This window comes from Hippichthys cyanospilos, chromosome 12 (genome assembly GCF_059441005.1).
Source record: "Hippichthys cyanospilos isolate Australia breed blue-spotted pipefish chromosome 12, RoL_Hcya_1.0, whole genome shotgun sequence".
Lineage (NCBI taxonomy): Eukaryota > Metazoa > Chordata > Actinopteri > Syngnathiformes > Syngnathidae > Hippichthys > Hippichthys cyanospilos.
The window spans coordinates 264,977-286,338 of NC_142380.1; the positions used below are offsets into that span (position 1 = coordinate 264,977).

The window sequence follows — 21,362 nt, forward strand, 5'->3', positions numbered from 1 at the left end:
AGCCTACGCGACAAAAAATCATCTTGCCTGCGGGTCGTCCCGTCGCCGCCGCTTGCGAGCGAGCGCCACCTTGTCGGCTGTGAGCGCGCGCATCAGGAAGTCAAAAGTGGGATGGGGCGGGCGACGCTTTAGCGGGGCGACGCTTTAGCGGGGCGACTTTAGAGTGCCCGGTTGTTGCGCTGCGGAGAAGCCCGCCTTTCAGTTAGTGGGACTCGGTTTGGAGGCTCCTACGCGTTGGCACGCGTAGGCATGAAAAAGGATGGCGGTCTAGTAACGGACTGCAGATTTACAGATGCGTATTGGCCCCGTCCCGTCCGCAGCATTTTTCACCATTTCGAAGCCTTCTTTTACGTGCCAGGTGCGGGGTTTTTTTTAGTTTAAAGCGCTTAAGATAAGGTTACTACGTCGGAGGTGAAAACGCGATACGTGTCGGATATCGTAATATGCTTTCGCAATATTCTAAAAGAGCTTCGGAAGTTGCCGCGTGATCCAAATGGCGAAGAAAACCCTATTTGATTTGGATCCCGTGTTTTTCAAGCGTTACTGGATGATTTTTGACCATTCCGCCTTCATTTTTTCCAGGCGCTTGCTTCTTTTTATGCAATGGTGAAAAAAAATACTTCTTTGGTAACCGTGTTACCCGTACCTACATCGAACTTCTGAAGTTAAAAAAAAAAGCCTCAAACATTCCATATTTTGTGTGGACTCCTTGTCCCGAGTGTGTGGACAAGACACAAAACAAACATGTTCTCTTGGATTTGGGTGGTTATATTTCATCATGGGCAGCATATAAAAACAAAGAAAGGAAACGAAAGAAAAAGATGAAAGCGTGTCTGAGAGCACAACCTGGGCGCCGCCCGTTTGTCCGTCCGTCCGTCCGTCCATTCATCCGTCTGTCCATGCATCCCTCCATCCATCCGTCTGTCCATCCATCCGTCTGTCCATCCATCCATGCATGCATCCATCCGTGCACAGCAAAGGTCCAAGCGAGTGAGGAGACGCCCGCCCGCCCGCCCCCGGTGTTTTCGTGTAAAAAAAAAAAAAGTAACAGCTCGTCCATTCTTCTCGGATGGAGCCATAGAAACGGCGGTAAAAAGTTGCCGGACGCGGCGCCCTTTTGGAAACGTCACTCGCACGCGCCTCGGAATCATGGCAGCCCGCGCGAAAGGGAGAAGGGCGAGCGCCCCCTTCCCTCCTGTCCCGGCGCCAGTTTCCGGCCTTCGGTACGAGCGTTCTATCCCATCGGGCCCGGAATCCAGGAGGGAACCAAAAAAAAAAAGAAAAAAGAGCCAAGTCCTCCGACGGGGTCGCCGCCGATCGGCGCCGGCCTCCTCCGAGTCCCTCTCGCTGTACGCGGCGGTCGGCGGGAGCGGGTCCCGGGCTAGTTCCTCTCCTGCACGAAGACCGTTTCCTGCGGACAAAGCCCCGCCTCCTGCAGCGTGATGTCATAGTCCAAGTGGGCGAGCTTCCGCCGCGGGAAGTCGGTTACGAGTTCGAAGCATTCGTTGGGGTAACCTTTGGACTGGACGTGTCTCACCAGCGCCTTGGGGTGGCAAAGCCGCGTTAGGCACATCATCGCCGCCGCCGCCGCCGCCAAGATGCCAATTGAGGCCTTTGACTGACGGGAAACCTCGCGGGACGGACGCCTTTGCCGGCGTGCTTCCCGCTTGCTACCGCCTGGATTTTTAACGTTAGTCATGAATGTGGAACACGATTGAGAAAAGATTTGGGTTGGTTGGCGCGTACGTGACTAATATGTCTTTGTGTATTTCCTTTTAGTTCATTTTGCGCGGGCGGGCGCCGGCCGAATTTTGCCGCGGCGTCCATTTATTCTGTCTGAATATTTCTTCTGGGTCGGCGCGTTTCGTTTCGGTGCGCGTGCGATACTTGAAAGCGCATTTGGAAGCGGGACAGTTGCCCGTTAGGATTGAAGACATGAGCGAAGGCCGTTCCCGCCCGCGGCCGTCAATCTATTTAGTAGGAAGGTGGCGGAAATAAAAAGCCGCTTTGAACGTTGAGGCGATCGGCAGCTCCGCGACGGGGAAACGTCGCATTCGCGGCTCGTGTGGCGCGGGGGCGGGGATGCGTACGGGTACTTGAACGTTCGATTTTAGAATAAGGATGCAACGCGGCTAAAGGTGGAAGAAACAAATCGCCGAAAAGACGTTTGAGAACGTGAAACGTGTACCGTATCTCTAAATGATATTGCAATTCCGTCATTTCCAGACACTCAAAGACCTTGAGAGGAGTAGTATCACGCCAGACATTTGTGATGATATTAGTTTGTGTTTTCAAACATTTTCACTGAGAAGGACTACCGCATACTCACCATGAGTTTTGCTTGAGAAGATAAAGATATTTGCTCTCTTTGTCCATCTGGGTACCGAAGCATCAATCTGGCCTTGGGACCTGTGTTGAAAATCAAACCAGCCATAAAATACACTCTTCTAACCCACCTAAGATGTTTCTACATTTCAAAGCAGGAAGTAAAACGGACAGCCGCGATCCGGAACCGTCGCTTTGGTTTTTGAATGCGATTTGAATGCGAATCCACCCGCGCGTTGGCTACGGCTACGCAGTCCGCCGGGAAATATCCAAGACCCCAATTCGGATAACGGATTAACGGAGCGATGGTTTAAAAAGACGCGAGAGGAATGGAATTAGAACTGATTTTGGGCCGCTTAACACAGGCCACTTTAGCGATACTTTAGCCTGTACTGCACAGGTGTGGAATTCCAGTCCTCGAGCGCCGGTATCCCGCAGGTTTTCTCAAACGCCCCATTCAAATGATTAGGATCATTTCCAAGCTCCCGCAGAGCTGGCTAATAAGCTAATCACTCCAATCGGGTGTGTTGGGGAGAGAGGAGCGCAAAAAAAGCAGGACTGGGGTTCCACACCTACGCGCTATATTTTATATACGTATAACCAATAACGGGCCGGGCCGGGCCACGAGGGTTCAAGCGCCGTACCGTTGTCTTGGGCACAGCGGTCTTCGCAGGACTTGGACGTCCCGGCGCCGTCAGCCGCCGCCGCACAGGAATTCTCGCCGTCGGCGTGCGCCCGACGAGGCCCGGCGAGCGAGGGCTCCAGGTGGTTCTTTTTGCTCTCCTCCTTTTTGTGACCGTGGTTATTTTCTCTCAACGGAGATTTGCGGTGACAGGAAGACGTACTGTCGGGGCGAAGCCGATGTTGGGCCGCCGGGACGGCGGGGGCGTGTTTGCCGGTGGAATTCTTCTCTTTTAGCGCTTCGGGCGTTTCGCCGTCCGAACCGTCCACCGAGATGGGTCCCTCGCTGTCGGAGAAGGGCTCGGCTTCCGAGTCGTCCTCCGACCTGGGGGAGTCGGGGGCGTCGGGGACGTCGGCGGACTCGTAGTGAGTTTCCTGTAGGGAGGCCCGGATGGCGGCCTCCAGCTGGCTGTCTTCGCTGGCATCGATCAGACTCTCCTAGAACAAAAAACAAGAGTGCAGCTGCTCAAAACAAACGGAGGAAGAACAATAGCCATGCGGGCGGGCGGGGGGGCCGTGTGATTCTGACCAAACTAAACACTGCGAAAATGTTGACGCGGGTTCCTCGATTCACGTACCCGTGACGCGACCCGGGTTTGGGTGCGACTGAGACCGCAGGGTTCAAGACAGCGCCGGTATTGATAAGGACGGTGTCAAGTAAGGGCTTTCGAATTAGAATACGAGCATGAGTACGGTGACCCCTCCCCCCCGCATTGCGGATTTTGTTTTCACGGAAAACAAAAAGCTATATTGCAAAGAGACGCCGCACGGCAGACAGACGAGTTCACTGTAAACGCACATTTCACGGGCGCTCCTCGGTCGTCCAACTGCCGCAGTACAGGTATTTGCATAAATGATTAAAGTAAGTGCAGTACTGTCGTTCCTTCTGGTTTTCATGTCTTGGCCGTACGGGATCGCGGTGAGCCGCAGACAGGCAAACGAGAAGGGAGGAAAGTACAGATACTGTAGGAACTTTAAGGATTTAAGACTTGTCAGAAATATTCACACGCATGAAATTGGGCGGGTGGGTGACGCTACTTTGCGGTTTTTCCACTTATCGCGGGGCGGGAATTCGGTCCCCGCTCGCCGCCAAAAACCAGGGATTACTGTATTAAGCTAGAATTTGTGAGGTTTTAAAACGTGTTTAAAAATGCGCTTTTTCAAACGACGGCGGATCCTGGCTCGGGCTGGAGCTACGGTTGTTTGATAATGCGGTGAGCGAATCATAGAAGGTGTTTGAAAAACACTTGTATGCTATATTATCTTAGACCGGTGAGGACCCGCTACTCGCAGTATCTCATCTCGCAAAGCCAAGCCCCCCCCCCCCCCCCCCCCCCCCCCCCCCCCCCCCCCCGAAGGACAATATAGGATCACGTGCCCCCGTTCTGAAAAATACTCACAGAGCGAGCTCGTTTGGCGGGCGGCGCGGGGCGAGACGGCCCGTCCAGCTGCCCGTGCTCCGCCAGGAAGCCGGTGGCCTGCTCCAGGAAGGACGCCACATCCAGCTGGTTCCATTCCACCATTTTTTGACCTGGGGCGACAAGCCAAACTTTTCGATGGAAAAGAGCTTTGAATCCCGCCGGCCGTTTGACTCGATCCACGAGGGCGGCGGGCTGGGCTGGGCTTCCCACGCGCCAAAGAACCCTTACCGGTTCGAGGATCCAAGATGGAAATATATGGAAACTTGTTGAGTTTATAGAACTGGATGTATCTTTGTCCCTCTTCACTGTCATGATATACCTGCGCCGAACATGGTTTTATTTGATTGCACCGTCGTCACTCTTTTGTTTTGACAGTCCAACAGCAGCAAAGGAGGGGGCACGAAGTCGAGACGCGTACCTGCCAGAATATGAAATGTTCTCGAATAACGGTCTTCACGGCGTCGTTACTCCACACGTCTCTGTTCAGGCACTGGCAAGCGAAATCTTGGACGTTCTGAATGTTGATCATCAACCACTTGTTCTCCAGCTGTCCGCAGTCTTTCGCCTGGGGCGAGAAGGACACTTTAGCGAGTACGTTTAGAAGCGGGATGGGACCCCGAAAGCCAGTGGCGATTTTGCAATACTGAACACTGAAATACTGCGACACTGAAAGAGATTCCAGCAAAGCGCACGACTTGGCTTAATGTTAACGCGTAATGTTCAACCCCAAACAAGAGCTGACAAAATTAGCGTCCGCATCGCTGCCGTTATCAGCAAAACGTACAGGGACGACTGGGAGGCTTTACTCAAAGGCTTGGATGGTGTGCCCTCCGCCAAACCAAAAAAAGACTAATAGAGAAATGTATTGTGCGTTGTAAAACGCCACGGGGCGCGCGGGAGATTTTGAGCTGTGTTTACAGCACACCCGCTTTGCACTAAGCGGAGGTTAGCAAGAGGGCGCGTTGTAGTTTTCGGCCGCCGCGCGACTCCTTACCGTCTCGAAGCTGCCTTTGTGCATCAGCTCAATGGGAGGACGGAAAAGGTCGGCCAGGGTGCTGAGTTTCTTGTCCACCGTTCCGCCGTTCCGCAGCTCCTGTTCCTGGCGGACTGGAGAGAGAGAGAACGGCTGAGGGGAAAGGTCTGCTCAACGGCGGATGAAAGGAGCGAAAGGCGACTAGTTCAAGGGAACTCCTTGATTGCTGTGTTCTCCTGTTCAGGGCCGTGACCTTAGCAATTAATGCCTCCACGTGAAACTCGCTCAAAAGAACTTTTATTTACTTAGCTCTTTATATTTTTAGTAAACAACACTTTGATGGGTTAAAGAGAAATCAGTTGATCGACGCTCATGGAAAAGGGGAAAAATCCCCCAAAAGCTGCATCCTTGTCTAGAGAACTTAGTGGCAAGAGTATTTCCATGAAACAAGGTGTAAGCCTGAGTTTTAGGATTCTGCTAGTCCACCGATTATCAGATAAAAAAAGGTTTTCTATTATTAAAAAACACGGGCCCAAACGGGTTTAACCTGGCATGGGAAACGATTTTTTTTTTCAATGAATGAAAAGAGAATTGCTTTATGATTAATAGTAATGTTAATGTCTTTCGATTAATAGCGATATTCCGCTAGCACTATTATGGACCGTATTGAAAAAATAATCAATCTGAAGTTGTTCTTTTAAAGTGATATAAATATATAACCATGATTTTTGTTGTTGGTTTTTTCGGCCGGCCCACTTGGGAATGGTTTTTCTTCTCCAGGAGGCTCGCAAGCTGAAAGGAGTATTGAGAGCCCTGCTTTAAAGGGAGTCTGTCCCGGTGAGGGACATGGACGCGACGGCATGAGAGTGCAAAGTTGGCCGTTGGGAGCTCAGTTTAGTGGCTGACTGTTCTGTTAACTGCCTAAGCCAGTCAGCGTACTGTTGAGTGCCTTGATGTGAGTTGCGGCATACACATGCGTTTGTTACATATAAATGTTTGACTCACTTGTTTCTGTTTGGAAGTCCCTAAAGCCGTCGAATATGGACCGGGCTGGTCTCCTTCGTTTTGGCACTAAAGAAGGCACAAGAAAGTTTACGAGGGTGCAACGGACGCTTGCAAGAATGAAGTGATTAAAAAAAAAACAACAACAACAACATTGCAATACCTCCAAAAAGTGGCTCTGGCTCCACAAGTATGTCTTGCTTTTGAGGAATTGGCGCTCGTACGTCACTGAGATTCAAGATTCGAGAGTTTTGTTGTCATACGCATAGTAATAATACCACACAATGAAATTCTTATTCTGTTCACTTCCCCGAGCAGACTCAATTCCATAATCGAGCAAAAAATAAGGTAGGCAATAAAACAAAAACAAACAAACCAAAAAACTGCACACGAGGCAAAAAAAACCAAAACACTGATCAAACGCCGCATCACCTGGAAGAAAAAAAAATAGTTGGAGAGGACGAGCGCTTACTCTGAAGCCGGAACTCTGCTGCCGGATGCTGCCGACCCGGAACTCGTGCTGGGCTCCTCGGTCACGACGCCTCCATCCAGAAACATGGTCACCGCCATTTCTAGGTTGTTGTTGCATGCTTCCAACATATGCTTCCCTACACTCTCTGTTGCCCCTAGTGGGGCATTAAAGGTGACATTATGCATTTTAATACACTTGTAGAGAATTCTTATTCTGTTCACCTCAAAAAAGAAGATGGCAGCCACGGTGGGCGCCGTCATGCATCATCCAGCCGTCCGTTTTCTAGAGCCGCTTAACGAAATTTAAATCAGCTCATATGAGTTTTAAGGACGCAGCAATGGCTTGTGTTTGTTGAACTAACCAAAAGGTCAAGAAACATTTGCATTAACGGCTCATTTGTACCCGTGGTGGAATAAGAGTTATTGAGCTAGAAAAACAGCTCTTCCACACCACCACCACAGGCTAATTTAAGCGCAGAATGTATTGATTTAAAAAGCGCATCGTGATGATATGCTCTTGTGTGCAGCTCCTTCTAATGTTCTTAAATTCGTCAGCAGGGGGACCTATCATAAATACAGGCGCGAAAAAGGAGGCCTATTTTCTTCAATGTCTTGCTCGCGCAACATATGGGGCCCAAACGCGTTATAACAAAGCCGTCACTTGTTCAAATTTTATATTCATTTTTAGTGATTGTGCGGCGTCAGATTGAAAAAGAAAAAGATGTTTGAATCGACTGCAGTCTTGATTATCGCCAGGAGAGGGACGTCACTATAACTGACGTTTCAAGAAGCGAAGGCATTTTCCAGGTAATTCGTCCAAGTGGTTCTGTGCCTTTACAAAACCTCCATATACGCATCCCTGGGCGTAAAGCCGTCCGGTTAAAAAAAAAGTCATAAGGCGATACTGAACTTTTGTTTCGTGGGGTAGCAGCGTAAAGCTTCCGTAAGCCTTCACATTCACTAAATATTGTACAGTCCAGTCGCGTGTGGTTTTAAGATTTCCCGCAGGGTTGTCAGGTCGGACTTCCGTCCCATTGCGCGCATGCGCGTTGCACTCTCCCAACATGGAGCGGCAGCCCATCAAACATGTCTCCGCGAAATAAACTTTGTACCTTCGCTCGTCTTTCTGGTCGCGTGCACATGAGCGGCAGCTCGCAGGGATGCGGCTCTCTAACGTAACGGTAGAAAAGCACACCAAGATGCGTGGAGTTATAACGCCACGGTCACGTTTTCCGAAGAGATGACACGAAGTAGCGCAAGGCGGCGAAGGAAGGCAAATGTCAGACCTCCATTCTGAAATTACGCACAACAGGCGATGTCTAAAAGTGGCAGAAACAATAGCAGCAAGGGACTCAAGATTTGTAACTTGTCGTGGTCGCCACGATGCACTGCCGAGGAAAGGTTAAGTTGCTGTTGTAGAGGTTTGAAGTTACGGGTCCGTTTCCAAGTGTGGAGTCTTTTGCTGGAGTTGTCCGGTTATCCCGGGCAGTGCTTTTTTTTCCCCCCACTGACAGCGGAAAGGTACCAGCCACATTTAACGTCCTTTCTTACAACTACGCACCCGTTTCCTGGTCGGTCGCGACACACGCAGCCGTTTTCGTACGCCCCTCATCCACTATCCTCCAAACTAGGTTGGAAACCAAGTGCGTTTTTTACCTGTTATTGCTGTGAATTGTTGTATTAACCCGTTCACAGCCGGAGCAGAGGTGTCTCCGAGCGCCGCCATCTTACCGCCACAAACAACAACATTAATGTCGCGCATGCGTAACACTTTTTTCCCCCTTGGCCTGGCGCGAGTGACTGGGACGTCACGTTGCGCGCAGTGCATTGTGGGAGTCGTAGTATTTAACGGGAAACGGTATCCGCCCCATTTCCGAACGAAACAGCAAAGTAATCCATTTTCAGACATGGGGAGGATAGGGGAATTAACACAAATAAATGTTCGCTAAACTACAGATACCCGAAAAATCCACAAACCACTTTCCACCATTGCCCAAAGTCACAAATTGAAAAAAAAACAAAACCTTAGTGAGTAGTAGGGCTATACATTTATTGTTGTTTGCATAATACATTCCATTCCGAGTCCACAACCCTGTGATTATTTAAACAACAAATAGTATATCGGATTACTCTTTCAGTGACAATTTAAGATCACTTGATTTGAACCACTTCAGTTCACCGGCAAAACACATCATTTGTTACTGTAATTCCCTTAAAACCAAATTTGAAAAGGTGTATTACTTTTTAACTCGACTAAAAAAATGAAATGTCAAAAGAGCACAATCTTTTCAATGCATACGTGGATGAAATCAAGTGCTCCCAGTTATTTACAAGAGACCGCCACATAAAAAGCCACTCCGCTTTCTCTTAGTAGTTGAAATGCAACTGTCAATAAATACAGAATGTGTCACTGCAGCATCTAGAAACTCTTCATCCGGTCTCAGAGCTTGAGGTCAATCGGAATAACCTCAAACCATCGTGAAACATTGCAAACTAATTTGACTGAGGAAAAAGAACCAAAGCTGTGAGCGGTATTTAAAAAAAAATTAAAAAAAATACCATACTAGATACGATTCAGATGTTACATTCTAGTAAGCTTTCATTTATGACAGAGGTGTTACTCGGTCATAAAATGAAAGACAAGCTTGAGGGACATTCTGCGCCTTTTGTTGTAAATGATGTGAAAAGACACACACACGGGACATTAGCAATTAAGTTTGTAAAGATGCATCTTCAGATTTAAATGTTTAAGATCTAGTTTTGGAGTGCTTTCAACAAGCTGTACAGCGGGACAGACAGAAAGGGCAAAGATTAGGTATACATTAAATGAACATGAACTTTTTGGAACTTTCAGTGCCATGGATGAAAATTCTCTCAAATTGTAATAAAAGGAATAAATACTGTACTTCCTTTTATGGAGGGTGGCTGACCAAAGCTGTCTTCTCCAATATTAAGCCACTGTAGTGATAACTGTGAACATTGGATAGCAGTGACGCCTTACATCCAACACCGATATCTCATGCTTGGAATTCTAAGCGAGGAATGGAAATCATTCTTTCATGTGATACCATTCATGTTTACATAGACACTGCGCACAATATTTTGTCAGCCTGGAAAGATGAGTGAAAAAGCTAAATATACTGGCACTCTAGAGGTTTCCTTTTCCGGCCACACTTGGCACTGAAAGAGTCAAGGTACCAAAAATGGCAAACCACTTGAGAAGATAAAAAAAAAAAAGCAAACAACATTATTATAGCTATCATGCCTACTTTTGGCCAGAATTGCAGTACAGTGCTACCTCGACTTCCGATTTGAATTTGCTCAAGTTACTCCCATGTCAAATCAATGTTCGTCCGTGAAAAGAATCATCATCAACTCATTCGCTGATAGCTTTAGACATCAAAGATCTATTTTCATTCATCGGTTAATTATACGACAATACATGACCGGCATATACTGAAGAATAAAAATGCATTACTTGCAGTAAATAAGACTTCATCTGCTATTTCGCCAAGAACCTTGAACTCGTTCACCGCTAACGACGGCCGTAGACGTCAAAGATCACATTTTCACGGGCTCTCGACCAACGGGTTAAGAGTTGCGTCAAAACAAATTTGAAACGCAAATAACTGCAAGGGGTATAGTATTCGCGAGGGCCAATCGAAGCGCAAATCAGTGAGAGTGAGAAATTGTTGTGACCAACAGTAACTAAAATTTGGTCTCCGAGCACACAAAGACAATCAAGCTGTGGCTTCGTCCCGATTTTCCTCTTCCCAATTTGTCGCCCGTTGGTCTGACGTGCGCCCGATAATAAGGTTTGATGTCAGGGTCAGGCCCGACAATATTAAACATCTTAATTATTCAGGTCCAAAAAGCTTCACGTCTGAGGGGAAAGTTACTCTCGAGTCCGTTTGACCGGTTTGGGAAAACATTTCTTGCTATCTGCAAAAAAAAAAAAAAAAAGCGACATCTGCACGTACACCGTTTTGTTTACTGCCTCTCCCTTGTCCGCCCGCCAGGGCAGTGATTGGATAGGCTACGTTCCGCTCGGCGTCTCAGTCAAATCCCAACTCCAGCCCGATTGTCTTCACGTGTATCCCGGGCCTAAGTGACAAAGCCGAAGCCGGCTCAAGTCAAGGTAGCATCGTATTGTCATTTGCCGAGTGATCCCGCTTTCCTTTGAACGCTCCCAAAATGTGACAAATATGCCATCGCTCGCATAAAAGCGATAGATTTGATGCCGCGTCACAGTTCATTTTAATTGTCATCAAATAAATAAGTTTCCACAACGTGAACGGTGTTGCAGACCAGCGCGTACGTGTCTGGACAAAGTGGTGGGGTGGGGGCGAGGGGAGGGGAGGGGAAACACTGAAGTGGACGGCGTGCGCCGTACTGCATATTTAAAAGCGGATGAAGGTGGCGTCGATCTGGCGCACGCTGGGAAGCGCCAGCATGATCTTCCGCCGGTACTGCGGGTCCTTCTGCAGCGGGTTTCTCTCCAGGTAGACCGTCTCCAGGGATTTGGCGTTCTTCAGCTCGTCCAGATCCGACCAATTGTCGATTTGGTTGTCGTTCATCTGAGAGGGGGGGGGGGGGTCGCGGTGTGCGTTTAGGACATTTGTATACAGTGGAAGCTGCCTTGGTATAAGAGGCGGGGCCAGCCCTGGACTGGTCACCAGCCAATCACGAGGCACGCGTGCGGTAGATTGACAGGGATCGGAGTTATAGGACTTTTAGATTATTCTTTTTTTTTATACAATGTTTTTACTTCAGGGTTTTAAGAGTTTTGGATTTTATTTAGATGATTATTTTAGTTCATTAAAAAAAAAAAAAAAAAAAAAGTTCAGCTCAGGCTCGGTTGTTGTCACGAGTGAAAGTTAGGTATGCTACGCGACTAAACATAGTAGCGGTCCATGTTTTTTATCCGGTAAACACTACCAGAGAGAAAAGACGGAGCACTCGAGTCTTACCCAGAACTCCTGCAGCTCTGTTAAATGGCTGACGTTCTCAATCTTCTTCACTCTGTTGGCTGCGATGTCCAGAGTGGTCAGCTTTTTCTGATGGGTGACAGAGTCATGCGAGGTTAATACAGAAAAGGCTTTGCGGCAGCTATTGTTGCTTCTGAGCCTTTTCGGGCAGCGGAAACAACAACGGACAGGTTCTTGTTTGACTCACATTGTTTTCCAAGCCCTCAATGACCTCGATGCCGTTGTGGCTCAGATAGAGCTCCCGTAGGCTGACTAGGTTCTGCAAACCCTCCATTTTAGTAATCCGATTGCTCTGAATGCACACACAAAGAAATGAGAAGCGAAGGTCTCGCTTGAGTCCAATTGTTGGCTGCGGCGCCCATAACTAGCTTTAGCTGAAATGCTGGATTAAGTTGACTTTGATTTCCTGAATGATACCTGAATACTTAACACGGTCAGGCTGTGTAAACTGTCCATATTTTGCAGCTTGGTGATTTTATTGGTGCCGAGGAATAAGCTTTGCAAAGACGTGAGCGTATCCAGGTTTTCGATGACCTATCAAAAAAAAAAAAAAAAAAAAAGAGGGTGACTCGATGGGACGATTCGTAAGCGTGACGGCAAACGTACTCGGATGCGATTGGAGCCCAGCTCCAGCATTTCCAGGTGGGGGAAGTGGCCCAGGTTGGCAATGTTGCCGATTTTGTTGTGAAGCAGAAAAAGTTTCTTCAGTCCAGTCAACTGCTCGAGACCTTCAATTTTCCTCAGAATGTTGAAGGATACATCCAGCTGCCTGCAGAAGAGATTAAAAAACACACCAAGGATTTGGAAGAAAAAAAAAACAAAAACATTTATCGGGTACAATGCCACCAAACGGCAAAAAATACAAATCAGAAAAATACCATCATAATCAAAAGTGTATTAACACTGAGTTGAAATTCAAAAACGTTTTGTTGCTTCTGCTGTGTGGCGTGGCCCCATAGGACCAATAAAATAAAGCCAGATAACACACAAAGAAAACGGTCACAACCAAGTAAGCTGCAGGACCACAGATGGCGTAAAAGTAGAACTTCTACATCAAGACAAGGAATTAGCCCGCTTGAAAAAAAAAACAAAAACAAAAACCAAAGAAGAAATGGGCGTTAAAAAAAAAAAAAAAAAAAGGGCCAAACTGGCAACTTACTCCAACTGCGTGAGCTTGTTCAGGTTCTCCAATTTTCGGATTTGATTGTCATACAAATCGAGCTCTCGCAGTGAGCTCAAACTGTCGAGATTTTCAATTTTTTTAATCAGATTCTGTCGTAAGGAAAGGGTCTGTGTGGAGAAAGAAAAGTTTGCATTTTTTCCCAAATAAAAACTCACAATTTGGTGATACATATTTTTGTCGGTGATCCGCAACACTTGCTGAAGAAATGGTACACTTACTTTTGCTTTTTGTAGCACTTCGAGTCCTTCCATTTTTCCAATACGGCAGTGAACAAGGTCAACATCCTGTAAAATTCAAGTCGGGACTTTTCATACAGGGCTAGAGAAGTACAAATCTCTACTAAACGGGGAGAGTGGGGATTTTTTGTTGTTGATTTTTTATTTATTTTTTTTAAACACAAAAAAAGTGGACGGGCAATCCCAGAACGATTTTGTTTAAAGGGGAAGTCAGGCCATTTTTGATATCTTCTATGTAGCCTCACTACTCCGAAAACGCTATTCCGGTCAACATTTTGTATCGGTAGAGTGTGCATTAGGAAGCAAAATCGATTTTTCTAATGCGTCTCAGAAGAGGGCGATTCTACTCAGATCTCAGGTAACAACCGATCAGGACGCAGCTTGTACGCGTCATCTAATTCGGAAAACCTGCGTTATCTGGCGTTACTATTGTTTGTTTATTATTTATCCGAGTCCTGAGGAACCGATGTCGATTTCAGGTGGCGGCCACTGAAAAAATGGTCACCCATTGAGATCCATAAAAACAGATGGACTTTACTGCCGATTTCATATTCCGTATAAGCCATCTTCAGACGGCTGCGTTGAGACTAGTGGAGCTGCATAGACAATATTGTTGAGGAAAAAAACCAAACATTCGGCTTGGATCTATTCGATCTCCCTTGCTAAATATGTCCAAATGGGGTCATCGTCTTCAAATTGTCCAAACAGCTTTCCCTTCCTTACCTCCTCTTCCGGGTCCAAGGTAATAGTGTCCATGTCAACGGGAGACTCTTCTTTACCTAGAGGGAGTAGAATCATAGCAAAGAAAACGTTCATCAACGCAAAGCGAGAGCTGACCCCCGCTTTAACGTCTATTCGTTTCCGGGTGACAGAACCCGGAACAATCATGGCCTTTGCCGGCCCCGTACGGGCGAACGCGTCGATACGACGTACTCGAGGAGGGAGGCCGATTTGGATCCATGTCGCCATTGATGCTCTTCCTCCTGGTCTCGTCGTCGCCAGACTCCTCCGACTCTCCCCTCCGATCCACTACAAGCCACGCGCACAAAATAGATTGCCGTCTTAATTTAGCCATTGGGCATCTTTAACACAATGTGCAATTCAACCGCGGTTCCCCTTTGATACGGTATCCCGATAAATACTGCCTTTGCGGAACATGAAGCAACAAAGTACACCCGTTTTTATTCAACTCGGGGGGGGGGGCAGTACTTCCACGCAATCTTCTTTTCACACATCCAAGCCATCTTTCCTTCTGCATTCTTTCTCTCCTTCCTGTCAGGACAATAGTTTTCATCCTTCCTTTCAAACCCTCCTTGTCGCCATCTTCCCCGTCATCCTTTCTTTTACTATCCGACCACTCTTTCTCCTTTCGCTAACTTTTTCTTCTAGCCGCAATCTTTGACCCATAGCGGCGACACGATGCAAAGGAAAGCCGTTCCAAATGACTTGACACCAATCTGTACCGATTCGTTAGTGTGGGCGTGCGTCCGTCATTCTGCAGCAAGTCTGTTTTTCAGCCCGCCGCTCGCGTCGGCAAATCGCCGTGCATACTCAATTCAAAGAAGGGCGTCAGGCACGCTATTATCTCCCCGATACGCACCGACTTGTCGCGCCGGAATTGGACATGAATTATCGGGGACAACGTGGTGCGGGTCCGGCGTAAGCCGACGACGTCAGCCAGCGAGCCTTGTTGTTAGCACGCTAGCTAGCAAACGTGGGCTGGACAACTGTTATACACACGCAAACGACCCTTCGATTACACTCGTGGGGTTGAACAGTCGCTCGTCGTCATAAACGATATTCGTCCCGGCTGCCGGTCGAAACGGGGCGACGGCGTTTCGCCATTATTTACTCACCTTCCATTTCTTGCGGGTCTGCGACGGATAGGGAAGCCATGTTTCATGTAAACAGTCCTGGCAACGGGATCGGCCAATCGGAAGGAAGGGATGCACGTACGACGGTGCGCCACAAGGTTGCGCCAGTCAGGCGCAAAGTACTCTAGTGGACTTCCGCATACTCGCTGTTCGGCCCCCTCAGATGCGCAGTTTTTTAACCCTCCAAAATTGTCAAACTTGGTTTTTTTTCGTTTTGATTTTTTTTTTTTTTTATCAGAGTTTCACTGAGGATTTCTATTGAGTTTATTTTGTTTTTGTGGTTACATGGCACAAGAAAGCAGTTCCTACCGTACGTAACAAAAATGGAGAAGTATCACATCTTCAGTCATTCTAGGCGCATAGGTCTCAAACTCCAATTCTCGAGGGCCGCAAACCTGCATGTTTTAAAATGTATTTTCGCCTGAATAGAACCGATGGTATATAACGCATAAATAATGTATAAAGACAGCAAAAGGACAGCGCGTGATTTAAAAAAAGGTAATCGAAAATATGCAAGACAGAGCACCTTATATATATATATATATATATATATATATATATATATATATATATATACAATTTTGTACCACGTATTTCATGCACAAGGCAACTCGACGTGCGTCATACAAGCAACGACACAACGCCGAAACGCATAAACAAAACAACTAACAACATTCAGAGGCAGGAAAAGGGATGTTACAAATCCCATGGCTGTTTTCAGACGTGTCTTTGCCTACATCATAGACTTATTAGAACAATCATAATTTGTTGCGGCCTGAAGCGAAAAAAAAACATCAAATGACCAGCAGAATGGGCGGAAACCATCGTGCGTATATGCGTTTTCAGCCAATCGGAGCGAGAATGGGGAAGTTGTGTTTACCAAAACTTTGAAAAATTGAAACCGTCCTTGATAGGCGGAGCAGAAGGATGACGCCGTTCATTGCAGTTAAAGGGCATTACCTACTTTACTAAGCAACTTTTGCGGAGTGTAAAGGGCTTCCAGCATCACCTAAAGCGCCGAATGCAAGTGTATAGTCGTTTTTTAGCGTTTTGGGATTCGTAGCTATGCATTTTGGTGCAATTCTACTGCTTGGGATCCTGGCTCGTTCATCACTGGCTATACCGGTTCCAGTGGGTAAGAAACACGCTTCCCTTTGACACATCCTGTATGTATAGGTTTTTGATTCGGAGGAAAAGCCTCGTGATGTTGGAAAGAGATGTTGTGTCAGGCGATCGCAGTGCAGTCAAATCCCTTGCATTTAAGGATAAATAACATATGTCTTCCTTGCAAATATTGCCGCAACATTAGAATACGCTGACACAATTACCCGAGTCGAAAAAAAAGCTTTATCGACGATAACAATTCTCGTGTGTTACATTCCAAGTTTCAAGCGCAAATAAAATTGTCATAAAATTAGATATTTGTGAAGAAATCATCACCGGAGCGGAACGAATTGGATGCAAAAGTTAACTTTGTTCATTAAAAAACAAAACTGAAAAGTACACGGTCAAAAATATTCTCGCCCTTTATCTCCGTTTAGCCAACTGACTCATAAATTGCCAAATGATTGCTGAATGCTTCAATGTTATGTAGTTTCTAAGCGGTAGACAAATAAGATTGGATTGAACATTTTATGGAGAATGCAGTTGGTCCTTAAGAAACATGACATGGTGTTGTGGTTCATAAAAATATAATCTATCAACATATCATGATATAATCTAGGATCATGTAGAGTATTGTATGTGACACCTCAAAAGCGGACGTAGGGCCGCAGTGTACGGGTTACAGTGCACTGCCACAGAATTGAAATGCTTGGTGTGAGATTTGGCTGCGCCGCTGCCTTTCACCAAAGACTTGAAATTGCCCATAAGTGCAAATGCGTCTTCACGGTTTGCCCACATGTATGTGCCCTGGGACTGAGCAGCCGTAATGAAGACAAGTGCTATAGAAAAAGGATAGAACCTGTATTCCGAACTTTTAAACGGCCTTCTTAAAGTTACAGTTGAACTTACTTGACCTAAGGTCACCTTCCCGCATATTCAGCTTTCTCTTTCCGCATTTGTTCAGTTACGTCAGTAGTTCAGCTGCAGCAGTGGACGTCATCCGGGACACACCCCGTCTCGGAGCGGGTCCTCCTCAACGGGCTCCCCTATATCGGCGCCACCCAGGAAGTCAACGGAATCATTCAGAGGATGTCGGCTGATTCCATCCTCCTGAGGCTCCTTGCCAACCGGACGGCGGTATCGGGTGAGACGTCGCATCCGATTCCTTGGAAGTCTAGACACCAGGGTGTTTCGCAAGCGTTTTTCAATCACGTACCGTATTTCTCCGAGCACAAGTCGTTTTTCCCCCTCATTTTCATATGGGGGGGGGGCGCCTTATGACCGCTTTCATTTCATCGAAAAGCATTCAAACGAGATTTGCCGATACCCGCAGAACCTCTCACGTTCCCTGTGAAGTACTCCTACCCCAGTGGTACTGATACCCCCATTTGAGATCCGCGGCGCTAGCGGATCGGGCATCCGCTTAAGAGGACCCCGGTCCAAACCTCGGCTCACGCCCACCTGAGTGAAGTTTCTCCGGGCACTCGGGCTCGGTCCACATTCCAAAGACATGAATGTAAGGTTAATGGAAAAAGAAAACGTCTATAGATGCGACTGTCGCTTGTCTACAGGGTTCAAAGTCAAAGTCAAGTTTATTGTCAATTTCTTCCCGCGGGCGACTCGTGACCAGTCTCACGACGTAGCACACGTTTCACCCAAAGTCACCCGGCATAGTCCCCGGGACACGAGTGACCTAACCGCTCCAGAAAACCGATGAGTCGATCGATGTCTCTGTCGGCAGGAAACCGCACGCTCCTACATTCCCGCAACTGCATATTGGAGGGCTCGGAGCTCCGCTGGACCGATCGGGTGTTCTACGACGGCTCGCTCTACCTGTCCCTGGACCGCAGCGGGGCTTGGATAGCTCACACGCCGCGAGCCACGCCCCTCAAAGCGTCATGGCTGCAGGCATTGGGGACCTCCGCGAGGGAGGGGATTACCCTTCAGGACGCGTGCGTCAACCTCATGGAAAAACTGGAGCTTTCCGAGGAGCGCTCGGGTGCAGTACATTTATTACGTGCTCATTTATTAGGGGTGGGAATCTGTCTCACCATTCCGATCTTGGGCTCGCCGGGACGATCTTCCGGTCAAAATGATCCCATTCAATCAAAAACGATTTCCTCTTCAATCTATCGACGTGTAAAGAATCATCATACAAAATCGCTAACAAAGGGAAACACCGTCTTTATTTATTAATACATTTACCGACCAAAAAAAACAACATGTGGGCAACCGCCTTTCTTTGATGCTAGCTATAAATTGTTTAGCTTTTTTTAAAATCTAAATATAGCGTTCTCACTGACTTCCTCTTGACAACCAAGCATTTTCTTTTTTTTAAATACTGGACCACCTACTCTTGACTATGGAGCGACATTTGTCACACAACATATTTTGATGACATTCTCTTGTAATGTTTTTCAGTTCCAGGGACCCCCGTGCCTTATTTTCTAATCCCGGTCTTGGGTCTATCGGTTTTTACTGGAGTCATGGCCCTCAGCCTCTTCCTCTCCAAACGACGACAGGGTGAGTGAGTTGTCGACATTACATACATACTTTCTTGTCGTCGTATGCGAGAGGACGGTGTGGATGCGGGGATTTCGGCAACGCGAAGGAAACCGGGATCCAAAGCCGACAAAAACCCAGAGCGGAAAACCCCGACACCAAGCGAAACACAACAAACACCGCCCGGGACATAACGCTCACATCCTAGTTTGGTCTATTAGTGCATGGGAGCAGCCTTTGGTTCGATGAGTTTATTTTAAAATGGCCCCGCTCGTAAATGAAAACATGCTTTTTTTCTATCCGTTGTCAGATCGCGATTGAATAGATCGGTGCGCTTCTATCAAACAGTAAAACAGCAACACAAGGAGCACACTGACCAACACTCAACTTCATACAGTACTTGCCAATGTCACATGCCAGCAATTTCTGCCCCCTAAAGACACTATTATAATATGTCTTTCCTGCACACTGTACGCTTGCTTTTTTGTGCGTGCATTCAAATGCGTTTTCCATGTGGTTTGAAAGGTTTTCACAGCTGAAAGTGCGTTTGAACGTCTATATTTTTTATTTCAAGTATGCAGGAGGGGTAAAACACTAGAAAAAAACAAAACAAAACAAAAACCAAAGGCGGTATCTTTACTGTATATGCTCGGGTTAGGGTTATGGTTTTCACCTATTTCGGCCAGAACATGTTTGACTTTGCGGCCTGAGTTCTTTTGCCGTGTAGAATTTGTGCAGCGACCCAATAAATCTTGGAGGTCTCTAATTCTGTTTGAAACACTGAAAAGCTGTGTCAGAGTAGCTCTCAGCGTACCGTTTCATTCTTTTGTCATCGAATGTCTCATGAGCATTGGTATGTCCTGTCCTCACACTTGCCGGGGGATTTAAAGCGTGGTCATGTGTTCTTTTTTTTCTTTCTTTCTTTCTTTCTTTCTTTCTTTCTTTCTTTCTTTCTTTCTTTCTTTCTTTCTTCGTAGGGCCGCAGCACCCCGGAGGTAAGAAAAACAAGATCGATTTAATGATTCTCCCTGACCAGCACCGGATGGAAGATTAGTGTTGAACATTTAGTGCACTCTGCACACATGAACTTGTTTTTCCACCAGCCTTTTGTCATTTTAAACTCACTTGTTTAACGGGATCAACCTTGTTTGCATTCTGTTTTCTCTTGTAGGTGTTCTTGGTTCTATCATACACTACCCCAAGGACATGGCAGATTTCCACCCAGAGAAAAGGGGCAGCGGTTATCAAACGTTATGACTGAAGCTAAGATATAAAAGTACTGTAATGTCGCAGCTCAAGTGCTTGTTTGTGCGACATTTTACTGAACCAATATTAGTAGAGCAGATCAACCAAACGACCATATCAAAATGATCATTTGCCAGATAGGCTCACATTACGGTAGAGCGGACTCATTTTGGCACGTCACAGACGTATTTGAACGATACCACCAAACTCAATGCTACTTTATCGAGCGTACGTTTTATGTCTGGAATTTTTGTAACGGCGACATTGCGCGGGGTGGAAACGACCCCATCGGGTCAACGTGGGGTTTTCTGCGCTGCGATGAGAAGACGCGCTGAAGCGGCCGCGCCGGCCCCAAGCACCTGACCGTGTGAGGGTTTTCGAATACTACCGTTGAAAAACCGCTTGACCTCGCTTTCGCGCTTTGTCTTCTGCGCGTGCGCCCCTGGCCGGCTACGAAGCGGTCCAGGCCGGTCTAAGTGGCCACGCCAGCCCACATCAGCCCGGTTCCGTAGGCACGCTGTCTAGTACGATGCAGCAGTTAGCAAAAAAAGACTACTTAACTACGCTTGCACTTTGTCACGCCCATGTTAGACTTAACACTGATAAGACATAATGAGCACAAATGTTTAACCGCTAGCTAAGAAGTGAAAAACGGTTTTGTTAAACAATATTTTGATACCAGTTCTCCTAAGAACACTGAAACACCAAATACAGCCATGCTGCATAAAAAGAGATAGAATAACTGGACTACGAGTCATGATGTAACACAAGATACGTGTATATCTGATTTAACAACAATAAGTATATGCTAATATTGTCATTTGAGTTAACATGCATCTAATCGAGGCAATTTTATTGCATGCTGATTTGGAATTAGAATGGAATACGTGCAACTCGGGTTACTATTCATCTTTTCTAATGGAATAAACAATTGATGTTTATTTTGGACCAATACATTTTAACTTGATGTTTTTTGTGCCGCATTCATTAAACTGCTTTTACGTAAGTATTACCCTTGTGATGATTTATTATTTATATTTTGTTCTAAGCCATTTGGCAGTTCAATGTGTTCAGCTGATTTATCTCTTGCAAGCTTACGATCTCGCTTGACAACTTGTTTATTGGGTTCATTATTTTAATAGTAATTTTACCTTATTAAATACAATAAACATTTTCAAAGTAAACACGTAAAAATGTTTTTTTTTTGTAATAATTATAGGCATACACGTTTTTACATGTACCTACCAAATTTTAAAAATAGTATCGATCGTACGTGTCGATACAACCTCCCGTGCGATAGATGGCGATATGTCCATGAAAGACTCCTCAATTTTAAACCAGCAGTCGGCGTTCAGAT

General features: G+C 46.6%; 3 protein-coding genes across 5 annotated transcripts; 1 reads left to right on the forward strand and 2 right to left on the reverse strand.

Annotated features, from left to right (window-relative positions):
* Positions 1–747: 747 nt before the first annotated feature.
* On the reverse strand, positions 748–8,638 carry ubxn7 (UBX domain protein 7). Its single transcript, XM_088429362.1, has 11 exons — positions 8,530–8,638; positions 6,875–7,028; positions 6,566–6,630; positions 6,406–6,471; positions 5,422–5,534; positions 4,846–4,992; positions 4,656–4,746; positions 4,407–4,537; positions 2,970–3,444; positions 2,330–2,409; positions 748–1,543 (listed from the first exon to the last, which is right to left on the reverse strand). Exons 1-11 carry the CDS (start codon positions 8,633–8,635, stop codon positions 1,382–1,384), a joined length of 1,590 nt encoding a protein of 529 aa, XP_088285488.1. The 5' UTR covers positions 8,636–8,638; the 3' UTR covers positions 748–1,381.
* A 264-nt stretch (positions 8,639–8,902) lies between these two features.
* Positions 8,903–15,263, reverse strand: ppp1r7 (protein phosphatase 1, regulatory (inhibitor) subunit 7). Of its 2 annotated transcripts, none has more exons than XM_088429817.1 (10): positions 15,137–15,263; positions 14,214–14,309; positions 14,004–14,059; positions 13,263–13,328; positions 13,021–13,151; positions 12,468–12,630; positions 12,279–12,395; positions 12,049–12,153; positions 11,844–11,930; positions 8,903–11,450 (listed from the first exon to the last, which is right to left on the reverse strand). In XM_088429817.1, exons 1-10 carry the CDS (start codon positions 15,174–15,176, stop codon positions 11,274–11,276), a joined length of 1,038 nt encoding a protein of 345 aa, XP_088285943.1. In that variant the 5' UTR covers positions 15,177–15,263; the 3' UTR covers positions 8,903–11,273. The 2 variants fall into 2 exon arrangements, with proteins under 2 accessions (XP_088285943.1, XP_088285944.1); XM_088429818.1 differs by lacking the exon at positions 15,137–15,263 and adding an exon at positions 14,744–14,892.
* Positions 15,144–21,014, forward strand: LOC148414229 (uncharacterized). Of its 2 annotated transcripts, none has more exons than XM_088429820.1 (6): positions 15,144–15,464; positions 17,223–17,402; positions 18,000–18,257; positions 18,680–18,781; positions 19,738–19,755; positions 19,932–21,014. In XM_088429820.1, the coding sequence occupies exons 1-6, from the start codon at positions 15,440–15,442 to the stop codon at positions 20,015–20,017; spliced, it is 669 nt and encodes a 222-aa protein (XP_088285946.1). In that variant the 5' UTR covers positions 15,144–15,439; the 3' UTR covers positions 20,018–21,014. The 2 variants fall into 2 exon arrangements, with proteins under 2 accessions (XP_088285946.1, XP_088285945.1); XM_088429819.1 differs by lacking the exon at positions 15,144–15,464 and adding an exon at positions 15,723–16,289.
* Positions 21,015–21,362: the final 348 nt, after the last annotated feature.